At 36.2% G+C, this 12977-nt stretch overlaps 1 protein-coding gene across 2 annotated transcripts; it reads left to right on the top strand.

Annotated features, from left to right (window-relative positions):
* Window positions 1-787: 787 nt before the first annotated feature.
* Window positions 788-8077, top strand: LOC142621261 (uncharacterized). Of its 2 annotated transcripts, XM_075794577.1 has the most exons (6): window positions 788-1064; window positions 1326-2898; window positions 4015-4229; window positions 5883-6106; window positions 6756-6868; window positions 7040-8077. In XM_075794577.1, the coding sequence occupies exons 2-6, from the start codon at window positions 1407-1409 to the stop codon at window positions 7549-7551; spliced, it is 2556 nt and encodes an 851-aa protein (XP_075650692.1). In that variant the 5' UTR covers window positions 788-1064; window positions 1326-1406; the 3' UTR covers window positions 7552-8077. The 2 variants fall into 2 exon arrangements, with proteins under 2 accessions (XP_075650692.1, XP_075650691.1); XM_075794576.1 differs by having other exon boundaries at window positions 789-1064; window positions 6756-8077.
* Window positions 8078-12977: the final 4900 nt, after the last annotated feature.

The raw sequence follows: 12977 nt of genomic DNA on the forward strand, positions 1-12977 counted from the left end.
AATAAATCAAGTAGGTACCATTGTAGCATCTAAGATCTCAGGTGGGTGAGTAAGCGTGAGAGAGTGCGTGGGAGAGAAATGTTTGATCCGATTTCTTGTTTGATTTTTTGATGAAACTTGTTAGAGTAACGAAAAAATGAGAGGTGGGTTACGGAGCATAAAAGGATTGAACCATAAGTGGGTTAAGTGTCAAAAATGAAACCACAGGTGAGTAAGTTAAATTTGGGCTAAATCACATGTGAATAATCTGTAATTATCCCAAAAATAAATAAATAAACATGCAATAACATGACAAATACATAAATTTTAAAATTAAATAATAACATAAGAATTAGGGGATCGTTAATTATTGATTGCCCAAATTAAAATTCTCTTTTATGACAATTGATGTCGTAATTATTATTATTAGACAAAATGTCGTAATTAATTTTTTTGACCGAAAATGATAGAAAAATGTCGTAATTATAAAATTAGGAAAAAATGGTGAAATTTTGAGGCAGCGGGGTGGTAATATAAAGACAAAGTTGACTCGGAAAAGTGTCAATTAACTTTACGAGTTTACGGCAAACGAAAACAAAACAGTCGATTCTCAACCAAAAATTAAAAAAAAAGAATCAGGGAAGGGGAAGTTGAAAAAACGAGGAACAGTGACAAAAGCGCGTTTCCAGTGGCGGGTGCCACGACCCTTCCTTTTTATGACTACTACTAGTAAATACTAGTAAATTCTTCTCTTCCTCCTTCTCTGTTCTTTGTTCCTTCGCTGCTTCTAAATACTATTTTTTTTTTTTTTCTCTCTCTGAAACAAATTTTGAAAGAGACAGAGACAGAGTCAGAGACACAATACAAATCCCTAAAAACATCACAAATCTCCAGGTCTTTTTCAATTACTACTCCTATTCTGAACCCATTAAAAATAAATAAAATAATAACTAAATTCCAAAAAAGAAACAAAACTCATATCTCAGATTCATCAATTTTCATTTTCAAAAAACACAATACACGAGTTGTTTCTCTGATTCCCCCGGCGCATGGACGGTTCTTATTCATCTCCATCGATCTCAACGGTCAGATTTCCTCCTCCCCCCCCCTCTCTCTCTCTCTCTCTCTCTCACTCATTCTCATGCACCACACACTCTCTCTCTCTTCATCAATTACACCACAAAAAAAATTAATTACTCACTGCACACATGGATATATGCACCACCATCATCATCACCTTTGTCCTGCTCAACTCTACTAGGGTTTATATTTACTACTAATACTATAATTATAATTTATTCCTTAAAAGCAATTTTGGTCACAAAACAATGCCTTTGTGCAAACAGGGCTGGGCATTATGAGTTGTTATCGCAACACCACACTCGACTCGTCGTTGTCGTCGTCGTCGTCGTCTCCGCCTTTTAATTATGGGCTGCGGACCCTCCAAGGTTGATGACCTGCCGTTGGTCACTCTCTGCAAGGAACGGAGGGACTTCCTCAAAACGGCGTCGAATCACCGCTACGCTCTCGCCGCTTCGCACGTGGCCTACTTCCAGTCCCTGAAGAACATCGGCGACGCCTTGCGTCAATTCGTCGACGAAGAGCTCGTCATCGGCACCGACTCTCCCGGTTCTCCGGTCCTCACATTGCCCTCTGACCAAGGTAAGAAGAAAAAGTCCAAAAACCTAAACGACTCGTCGTCTACTTCGATTTCTCTCAGCCACAGTCCCAAAGTCGACGACGACGACATTGACGGTTCGCATTTGCACTTATCGTCGGATTCGGATCCGGATTCCGGGTCGGGTCACATCCGCATTCACGATCACACTAGCCCAGAAGAAGAACAACAAGAACAACAGCAGCAGCAGCCGGGTTTTTATTATTCACCTCCTCCTGCGAATTATTGGGCTCCGCCTGGAGATTATCAGTACCCGTATCCTGCTGCTGCTCCTCCGAATTGGGGTCCGACCGGGTCGACTTCTTATGCGTATTACATGAAAAGCTCCGGCCCGCAAGTACAGTCTGTGATGATGGAGGACCCGGAGAGATACCCGGTGTCAAATGGGCAATTTTCCGAATCGGGTTACGGGTATTCGGGTTATGGGAATAATGGGTTTTTCGGGTTTTCGATGGGTGGTTCGCCGGCGAATGATCCTGGGAATAATCGGGATCAGCAACCGAGTAAGCCGGCTCCTCCGCCTTCGCCGCCGAGGGTTTCCACTTGGGATTTTCTCAATGTGTTTGATAGTTATGATAATAGTGGTTACCCGGCTTATTATCCCCAGGCCCGGTTCGGATTCGGGTCGACCACGAGTAGTCCGGACTCGAAGGAAGTGAGGGCAAGAGAGGGTATTCCTGATTTGGAAGATGAAATGGAGCAAGAAGTGGTTAAGGAAGTTCATAAGGAGAGGAAGAAGTTGAAAGAGGAAGTTAATGCGAATAATAGGAATGTGAATTTCAATAATAGGAATAAGAATAGGAGTAGGAATGTGAATATGAACATGAACATGAATGCTGGTGAAGGAACTTCAAGGGGCGTGCCATTGCCATCACATGTTGGTTCAGGAAGCTCAAGCACAATACCATTACATAGCAGTGGTGATAGTTCACTACATTCGGCCCAAGGAAAAGATGTGAAGAGTAGTAGTCCTGATACAATCGTGTCGATATCATCCGAACACGAGTATTCGGGGAAGAAAGGAGTGACATTTGGTGTTGATGAAGCGTCCCCGATAGATGCAGGATCTTCCAAGATAAGTAGCTTGACTACATTGTCGAACCATGGCTCGAGGGACCTTCGGGAAGTTGTGAGGGAAATCAGGGATGAATTTGAGACTGCCTCTAGTTATGGGAAAGAGGTTGCACTGTTGCTTGAGGTGGGCAAGCAGCCTTACCAGACTAAAGGCACTGCACTTAAAGGTATTCTAATAATTGTTCATCTTAGTAGCTTGTCATATATTTCTTGATTGAGTGTTCACTAGTTTTGTGTGTGTAATTACATTCACTCCAGAGCATTTTTGGTTTCTGTTGTTGGGAATGTCATTTACAGGTTGCTTGTCAAATGCACTGTGTTAGATTTCAATATTTGCTAAGAGAGTTTATTTAGATGCTCTATTATACTTGTGATCACAAATTCAAGTAGGTTGGAAAAACTTTTTCGTCTCTGCACTGCACCTTGTGGGGCTGACAGTATTTCTCCTGAGCAGAAATAATGTGACTCGAAATTTTGTATAAAATAAAAATCCACATGTTTGGTATTTGGCTCCAAATATTTGAAACACCTTCCTAAGCTATTTACATAGAGTAGTTGCTTATGTTTGTTGCCTTTTTTTTTTAATTAAATTTCTGGTACAGTATTGCTAATGGTTTAGCCACTTATAAATTAAATAATCTTCTTAATTTTACTAACACTAGAGCCTTGGCCCAGACTATCATTTAGTTGAGACTGGTATTTTTGACCCAGTTCTACACACCAATTCATCTAAATTAAATTTGATAGCAGTAGGGGCTGAAGCTAACATGAGATGAATGAGTCACTGGAGGATTTTAATTGCAAATCAATTTGGGAAGCAGATTGAATCATTCACCGTATCAAGTAGAATAAGATTAGACATGCACAATTGACCAAAATATATTCATCTGCTGAGCACCGAATATATTCAATGAAAACATCATTTGTATGGGCCTTCTTCCTGTTTTCCTGACTCCATAATATAGGTGGATTGTCGTGTAAGCAGCTATCTAAATCTTTTTTCTTTTTCTTTTTTTTAAATGAAAGGAAATAAGATAAGGTTATTCAGATTATAATTCTCTGACTGAGATTTTCATCAAGCGTACTCTCATTTATAAGATGCGGGAAGACAAGACCGCCTCTGTACCACATTCTCACATAAGTTGAATCATTAAGCATGAATGTTATGTGCATATTATTATTTTTCAGGAAGTCAATATCATATTGGCTTCATATTCGAAGTTTGAGTTCTCTTGGGTGATGAAGTTTAATTGTTAGCTCCTGAAACTTGTGTCTTTATGCAGTGATCTTTTCTAGGATCTGCTATCTGGTTGCACCATCCATGTTTTCTTCACAACCTCCAACCAGTTCATCAGTAAGAATATCTAAAAGGACTATGAAAATGGCGAAAGCATACTATGGGGAATCTGTGAAGGACTTCAACATGAAGCCTGGAAACCTTTCATCAACTTTGGATAAACTTTATGCCTGGGAGAAGAAGCTATATAAGGAAGTTAAGGTATGGGTGCATTAAATTATAGATTGAGGCTTTCACCTGTTACAAGTCTATAGAAGAGTTTGCTTTTTGGAAACCTTGTGTATCCTAGTTGTTTGAAGGTGGATATATCAAATTCCGATCTTTTTACTCCCTTCCACTATCTTCTCTTTATTATTCAATTTAGTTAAGGATGGTGGGTTAATTTAGGCTTTGAGATTGGGTTTTATATGTTTATAGATGCATTCCTATAGCACTTGTAGAAGGAATTTCAAGTTCATGCGCATGCCCGCACACGCACACACACAAAAATACACTAATAGTATGATGGGCTTTTGTGATGTTTAAATTTCTTGAGCAATTCATGAGATTTTCAATATTGTGATACTATTTTTAAGCCACTATGCAATGAAACAGTCCCCTTCTTCCTCTTCAGTTATTTTAATAATATGTAAAGAATGAAAACATTCCTCTCAAATGGTAATACTTTTAAAGGAAATTGTATCTGGTACAAATATCTCTTCTATCCCAATGAGAGTCCACAATATCAGAGATGATGCCAAATGCTTCTCGATTGTTACCGCATAGGTTCATAAGCAACCTTTACTGGCATTGATCTAAAATGATGAAGTCTATCATTCAAAAGTTTCTTAACTGCTCTTTATCAGTTATCATGGTTTGTTAATCATCTACTCTACCTTGTGAAATTTGTTTTCTCTCATTCTCTAACTCAGACACAAGCGCACTAAAAACCCACTCAGACACTACCTATTCCACCTAGCCCTTTCCTGCCCTTATGCATGTATGTATGTAGTTATTATGTGGTACTGGTCATTGGTTTCCAAATTTGAAATCATCAATTTGTTTCTTTAGCTCATTTCCATGTCTTTTCTTTGTTTTTGTAATAGCACCATTTGTTCATGTTGCACTTGAGCGTGATTTTGGTTACGTATTGAAGAAGATAATGATCTGAGTTGAGAATTTTGCATGCATGTGTGTGTGTGTGTTGCTAAGCTTAAAAACAGTCTGGCCACAATGGTTAGGGAAGCTTCTTCAATTTCCTGGCAAATGTATATTTTTCACATACTCCCTCTGTCTTGAGTGGCTCAATCTGCATTTTTCCCTATCCTACAATGATTAATTTCTCTCATTACCCTTTGTTATATATGAATATGTGTGCCTCAATCTGTGTGTTGATTGCTTCTAGAAGGATTTAAATGTTTGTTTTTCCTTAAAAGTCGTGCATTTGGAAACTGAGCCATTCATTATGGAACAGGAGTATTTGTTCTGGGTTGTTCCTATTCAGAGTTCATGTTCATGTTCTTTTGTAGAGCTTTTTGGATGTATGACTCAACTACACTAGATTTTTATATCAATGCATTTGTACAACAACATTTTTGGGTAAACATCTGTCATATTTCTGTTCAAGTGATTGTTTCTCACTGGTTTAGAATAGTTTAAAATCTAATCCAGATCTGAAGATATTATAATTATGTAATGTCAAGTAAGTCCTTTAAAAAATAAAAAAAAACTGAGATGTCAAGTATGACCTGGACATTTCAAGGCTTCAATGATTCTTTAATTTATAAAATTGTTCCATTAAGGATCCATGCACCTTAAATATTTGTTCTTGCTCTGTAACTTTATCACATGTTTGATTATTTGCTCTAATTTTAGGATGAAGAAAGGCTGCGGGTCACTTACGAAAAAAAATGCAAGAGACTGAAATTTCTAGATGATCGAGGAGCGGAGACCGGTAAGATTGATGCTGCTCAGGCTTCAATAAGAAAGTTGCTGACAAAAATCAATGTTTGTATAAGAGCTGTTGAAGCTATCTCAAACAGAATAAATAAGTTGAGAGATGAAGAACTCCAGCCCCAACTCACTCAATTGATTCATGGGTATGAAATTGCTTTCCCTTTGGGTCTAGTTAATGGTTATCATTTTGGTGCTTGGTTAGTACTTCTTGCATGGATACACAATAATGGAAAAGTTGTGAAAGGGTATTCCTATACATGTCTGGCTTGTGTGCATATCTTCAGAAGATAATTTTCTCACGCTCATCTCCTTTTTTATTTTCTTTTCCTAAATTTTATAGAGAATATAGCTCAGAATGGTTTTTTGGAAATCATACTTTTAAAAGGGCTAATCACGTTATACACTAATAGTTAGGGGTTTGTGGTGATTATCATACTGATAAAATGATCTTCCTATTTTTATTACATTCTAAAATGTTTTATTTCCATACCCTGATGAAGTCTTGACTAACTGAAGTTTTTACTGAGATCTCATTTGAATTTGTATTTACCTCTCATCAGCTGGGAATTGGTTATTTTTCAAAACTATTAATGACTTGCTGGTAAGTGGTGATGGATATGTCAAAGGCTTGCAAATCATTTACATGCCCTTGGTTTCTAAGTGGGGATTTTGTAGAAAAGATGGAAAGATTAAAAATTATCCACTATTTTGGGGGAAGTACAAGCTATTGAACTTTATTTGTATGCTACTATGCTTTCACTTGATATGATTAGTAGCCTTTTTCATTTGCAGATTGATAAAAATGTGGAAGTCCATGCTTAAGTGCCACCAGAAACAGTTTCAAGCTATCATGGAGAGCAAAGTTCGCTCTCTTAAAGCGAACACAAGCTCCCGCAGAGATTCAGGTTTGAAAGCTACTCTTGAACTTGAAATGGAGCTCCTGAATTGGTGCTCCCGCTTTAACAATTGGATTAACACCCAGAAATCTTATGTCAAGTCCTTAAATGGGTGGCTTTTAAGGTGCCTTAACCAAGAACAAGAAGAAACGCCTGATGGACCTGCCCCTTTTTCCCCAGGCCGGATTGAAGCTCCTCCAGTTTTCATAATTTGCAATGATTGGTACCAGGCAATGGAAGGAATTTCAGAAAGAAAAGTGGCAAATTCCATGCATGGATTTGCTGTAAGCTTACGCCAGTTATGTGAAAGGCAAAATGAGGAGCAACGCCAGAAGATTGAAGCAGAATTTCTCTCAAAAGATTTTGAGAAACAGCTTAGAACCTTACGCATGGAGACGGGGAAGATGGAGCTTGACCATGACACAGTGTCGGATAAAACTGCTGTGTCAAAGGTTCCTTCCGAAAGTGGCGTTTCACCTCTGGATGATTTAAAGGTGGATTTGGATTCAATGAGGAAAAGACTTTATGAAGAGAGAGCCAAGCATAAGGAAACCATTAGATGGGTTCATGATGCAGCTTCTAATAGTGTACAAGCAGGTTTGGTTCCAATTTTCGAGGCTTTGGAGAATTTCACTTTGGAGGCTTTGAAAGCTCATGAGCAGGTCAGACTTCCAAAAGCTGGTGGTTCTTAAGGGAGTGTGTACTTCTATGTAATGCCTTCAGACAGACAAGTTGGGTCCTAACTGGGAGTGAGCCTGGCCTCTTTATGTACAGTTGTTGCCATGAAATCATGCACGTTTAGAATGGTTAGGTTGTCAGAGAGAGAGAGAGGGGTATTATACAACTGAATGTTAGGCATAGTAGGAAGCAACTTTGAGAACATGCTGAGAAGTGGGGGCTTGTAGAATTGGTTACAGTATGAAATGGTTGGTAGAAAAAAGTTTTTGTGGTGGATCCTTGGGGATGCTTTGAACATGTTACTCATGTTGAATTTTGGTTCTGCAATAACCTCTAAATAGATAGGTAGGAATTTTGTACAGATATTTATTTATTGGTTGATTGGTTATCGGTGGCTGTATTGATTGTTTTTGGAATGTCTAGGAGGAGGTTATCAATTAGGTTTACAGGATGAAAGTATTGAACGATCTGTCTCATAATGAATATAATCTCATATTGAATTATCTATCTTATAATGAATGAAAGTCTGTTTTCTCATTACCAATTGATTACTATGTTTCTTCTACTTTGTTGGCTGATCCTCATTTTTCTTTGGGGAAATTTCTAGATCATTATTAAAATTAAGTTGATTGTTCTGCCCCCCAAAACTTGGGGCACTTGGTTCTGTTTTAGTGTTTTGAATGTCAAAAAGTCATGGTTTTAGTTTGGTGGTGGGATTAAAATATATATATATATATATATATATATATATATATATATATATATATATATATTTTGAGTTCAAGCGGTAGATGATCTTAATATAATGAAAGTCTGTATATAAAATGTTTTGAAGGCATGGAGGGCTTAACTCTAACTAGGGGTGTTCGCGGTGCGGTTTGGTTTTGGGTCATTTTTAGCACCGCATTTTGTGGTGCGATTTAGTTAAAAACATAATTGCACAGCACCTTATTTTTGCGGTCACATGTGCAGTACGGTTTAAAGTTTAGCCAAAACCATAATCACACTGCACCTTGTTTTTGCGGTTACATATACGGTACGGTGTATAAGATGCAGTTTGAATGATTTGAAGTTGGTATATTTTTCAAATTTTGGACATTTTCTACCCAGCCCAAAACTAATTTTTCCCTTTGTTTTGGTCCAAGTTTTAAACTATTGAGCTAGTTTTTCTTTATTTTGGGCTGGCTTTCCTAATCAACACTTGCTAGGGTTATCAAACTATTTTTTTTTTTGAAAACTAACTATTAATAATATATTTAATATTAAAAATATTAATACATAGATAGGGTGTGGTGCAGTGCACTATTACTTGCGGTACGGTGCAATTATGCTATTTTACGGGCGATTTTGGTGTGATTTTTGCAGTTTGTGTAATTTATGCGGTTTGGTGAACCCCCTAACTCTAACCAAATCAGAGGGCCCTCAATGGCTTGAGCATGCTTAGCTAAAGCATCAGAAGCAACATTACAAGATGTACTAATCCAAAACAATGACACTTGTAGAAAGTTATCCATCGTGCTTTTGACAACCTCAACCATTAAGCCAAACTCAGATCAATTAAGACAGTCATCTGTGAGTGCCTGAAACAAACTAGGATCTTTATAATCAATCTCCACCTTCCAAAAGCTTGCTTCAAAGCAGAAAATAAATGCTTTGTGCAGGACCAATACATGGAGGAGATTTGGGTGAGGTGGTGTATTCATAATGTCACAATACGCAGAGAACACCACTCTCCTTCACAATGACAGACCACAACACCCAATATCCATTGATGTTCGTTCATGATCACCCCTGCAAAATTAAGCTTGGCCATGTTGTGTGTGGTGAGGGTGTCCAGACAGCTCATATCTGGAGATGAGAATTGCAGTCGAGCATCAGCACATAAATCTTGAAATGAAACTGGATTTGTGTTTAGCTTTGCTAGCGACAGCTCTTGCAATTGGACAATATCACAAATACAATGAATGTAAGATCAGACTCAAGATCTTCCAGGCATAACTCACATGTGATGGATGATATGATTCCTTTCTTAAACAGTGATATTCGAGATGGAAACCATCTATCAGATTTATTTGTCACACTCTCACCCTTCCTAATTTTCCACCTTTATCCCATGTTAATTACCTCCTTGCCTAGACGAATACTTCACCAAGAGGTTCTTGGGACTGGAGCATCTATAAAGGTGGAATTAGGAAAATACTTAGCCTTATAAACTCGAAATACCAAAGAGTGAGTATTGTGAAGCAACCTAAACCCTTGTTTCACCAATAATGCCAAATTGAAGTCTTACGAGTTATAAGTTATGTAACCCCATCCTACCAAGACATTTTTTTCCTATTTAGCTTATCCCCATCTTAGCCAATGAATTTTCCTCTCCTTCTCCCATCACCCCCACCAAAATCTAATAATCGTTGCTTGTATCTTTGTGCACATCCCATTTGGAATTTTGAAGCAGTTCATAGCATAACTAGGGAATAGCTAAGGCTACTACTTTAACTAAAACCTCTCTGCCAGCTTGTAAGAGGAGCTTTCCTTTCCATTCTTGAATTTTCTTCCAAATGTGGGTTTAATATCCTCAAAAACATGTCTTTTATTCTGTCCAATTAATGATAATAACCCCAAAAATTTCCCAAAGTTTGTCATTGTAGATGCCCCCAACAAACTTGGTAACCTCCATCCTCATCAATGGCACGATATTGTGGCTAAAGAAGAGATTGGATTTCTCATAATTGAGCTTCTAACACGATGCTTGTTCATAAATACTCAAAATATCCCTTACCACACAACAATCCTCTATCTCTATATTGGTTTTGCAGAAAGCAAACTATCATCATCAAACAATAAATGAGTAATCTATGGACTCCCTCTACTAATCATTACACATTCAATGAGCTGATTCATTTTAGCATCCCTATTTAATGAATAAATGCCCTCAACACGAGAAAATGGTAAGGTGATAAAGGATCACATTGCCCTAGTCCCCTACTCGGTCTCACATAGCCATAGGGTTTGCCATTAATCACAATTGAATAGCAAACTGTCCTTAAGCATTTCAAACAAAACTAAATAGAAAAATATTTAAAAGATTAAGTTTCGATTATACATTTTTGGATTAGGTTGGTTTTAGAATTACTTAAAGTTGGGCTTGAGATCTCTCAACTTAAAAATATCGAAATTGATTAAAAAGTAACTAAAATCCAACTAAAACAAAACCCTATCACTCTCCTACCTTACTTTAGGGATGATAATGGGGTAGAGTGAGATCAAATCATGGGTGTCCCACTCTTGTCCCACTCTTGCCCCACACGTCAATGCATGCTGCCCTACCCCATAAGACCTCATAAAACCCCACCCCACATCTATTACAATCATATTAAATTATGCTTAAAATTGTAATTGATCACATCAAATCAAAGTAATTTTTACTAAGAAACTCAATGATATATATATATATATATATATATATATATATATATATATATATATATATATATATATTAAAGTATTTAACAAGACAATAAAAAAATTGAATATTCAAGCATTTTTCTACTTAATAATATTGGTTAATGCTATATTAAATTTTTTTTTTGAAATACAAATAAAATAAATGATATTTTTGTAAATATATACCTTGGGATATGGGGCAAAAATCTCGCAGTCTCACCCTATTTTTGCCCCACCACCGTTGTGGGCAAGAAAAATCCACATGTAACGGGCTGAATACTGAGAAGTTAGAATGTGTAAGTGATTTTGGTTGGTGACCTTGACTCCATTTTTAGAGTATTCCATGATATATATATATATATATATATATATATATATATATATATATATATATATTTATGTATGTATGTAATTTCATATTCTCTTCTAATGTATGCATTGTGAATATAAGTGATGTGCAATTTTAAAAAAAAAATAGTAATGAAAAAATGTATTAAATTAAATTATATGCAAATATATAAAATATTTTATTAATAAGCTTGAAATTATATTAGTAATTGGCAAACCACTTTGAAAATTTTAGTAGAGTTTAAATCTTCAATAAAACTTAAACTTAAACCCAACATGTAAGTTGTAACGATGCCTTAATAATTTTTTTTCCTTTTCAGGTTATGGTCCTAATTTTTTAAGTATAGTTTTCAAAATCGGACTGAGCTGCCTGGTTCGAGTCCAGTTTGGTTCTTATTGAAAACCGAACCGAAAATTAAAAAAATGTAACTAAAACCAAAAATTGTTGTTTTGATCGTAAAAATTAAAAAAATAGCGAACCCTTTGTTGAACCAGCTCTTGAGTAGTTGTGAAGGAATAGAGTAAGCATGGCTTCTCTCTATTCTCAAGTAATCCCATCCCCACTCTTTCTCTTTGATTTGGTTATTAACAACAAACTTAGATCTGAAATGAAATGAGTTTTGAAGAAAATCTCATGCGAGTGAAATGAGATTGGGCAAACTAAGATATATGGGAGTGAATGAAACGAAAGAAAACAATGTTTGGGTTTAGAAGTGGTGGTTGCACCAATTGATATATATATATATATATATATATATATATATATATATATATATTCTAAATTCAACTTTCATTAATAAATATTTATTAAGGGGTTGGTTTTGGACTTGTGTGGACATGGCCAGTGGTCGCTACCTCTGGAGGCATTTGGTCTCTAAGCGCTCCTCCTCCGATTGATCTCCGATCACACACACACAGTCTCTGTATTGTGTATTGTTTCTAGGTATATGCCTCATTCATAAATGTGTAATCTTTAGAATTACTTGATGGATTTACTTGGAAGAAACTATGCCCTTGTATAGATTTGTACTTAGTCAAATTTAGATTTCATATTGAAACCTATGTAATTGGCTATTCTGTGGAAGGAACTATGTGTTTGGTTATTATGTGAAAGTGGAGCAAATGTTTATCTTGTGTCTGTCAGAAGAGGAAAAGTGAGGAATGGTTTACTTTGATGGTTTATCTAGTACTGGGGGGGTTTATATAATAGTTATACCTTGCTAGTGCTTCTTGATTTACATATATTTTTGTAATTCATGTTGTTATATTCTAAAAGCCATGTATTTTGCTTAAAGAAAATTAATAAGTCGTGTATTATATTTCTTGTGTATTTTAAATGGATAATTAAATTAAAGATAAATAAACAATAGAATTAGAGTTTCATGTAAATTGTATAAAATAAAATAAAAAATTCCACGTAAACTTGTTTGTTGCAAGTTCTTGATGATGGGATCTAGATTATTACCAAAAAAAAAAAAATGATAAGAACAAAGAGTCTTGAATTAAAAGGAAAAAATAAAATTCATTTGCATGAGAGATGCAGTAATGAAATCTCAAAATCAAGTATCTACCCCAAAAACAAAAAAAGATTTCTCAAAATCAAAATTAAGAACTCATTTGCACGGATGCCATAACTAAATAAAGGTAA

This window comes from Castanea sativa, chromosome 12, assembly GCF_040712315.1.
Source record: "Castanea sativa cultivar Marrone di Chiusa Pesio chromosome 12, ASM4071231v1".
In the NCBI taxonomy this organism is placed as follows: Eukaryota; Viridiplantae; Streptophyta; class Magnoliopsida; order Fagales; family Fagaceae; genus Castanea; species Castanea sativa.

Excerpts from the sequence above, each read along its gene's own strand:
- LOC142621261 (XM_075794576.1), top strand. The coding sequence starts at position 1,407 with ATGGGCTGCGGACCCTCCAAGGTTGATGACCTGCCGTTGGTCACTCTC. Across the intron at positions 2,899-4,014 it reads TAAAGGCACTGCACTTAAAG|TGATCTTTTCTAGGATCTGC; the intron begins GTATTCTAATAA and ends GTCTTTATGCAG. Across the intron at positions 4,230-5,882 it reads AGCTATATAAGGAAGTTAAG|GATGAAGAAAGGCTGCGGGT; the intron begins GTATGGGTGCAT and ends CTCTAATTTTAG.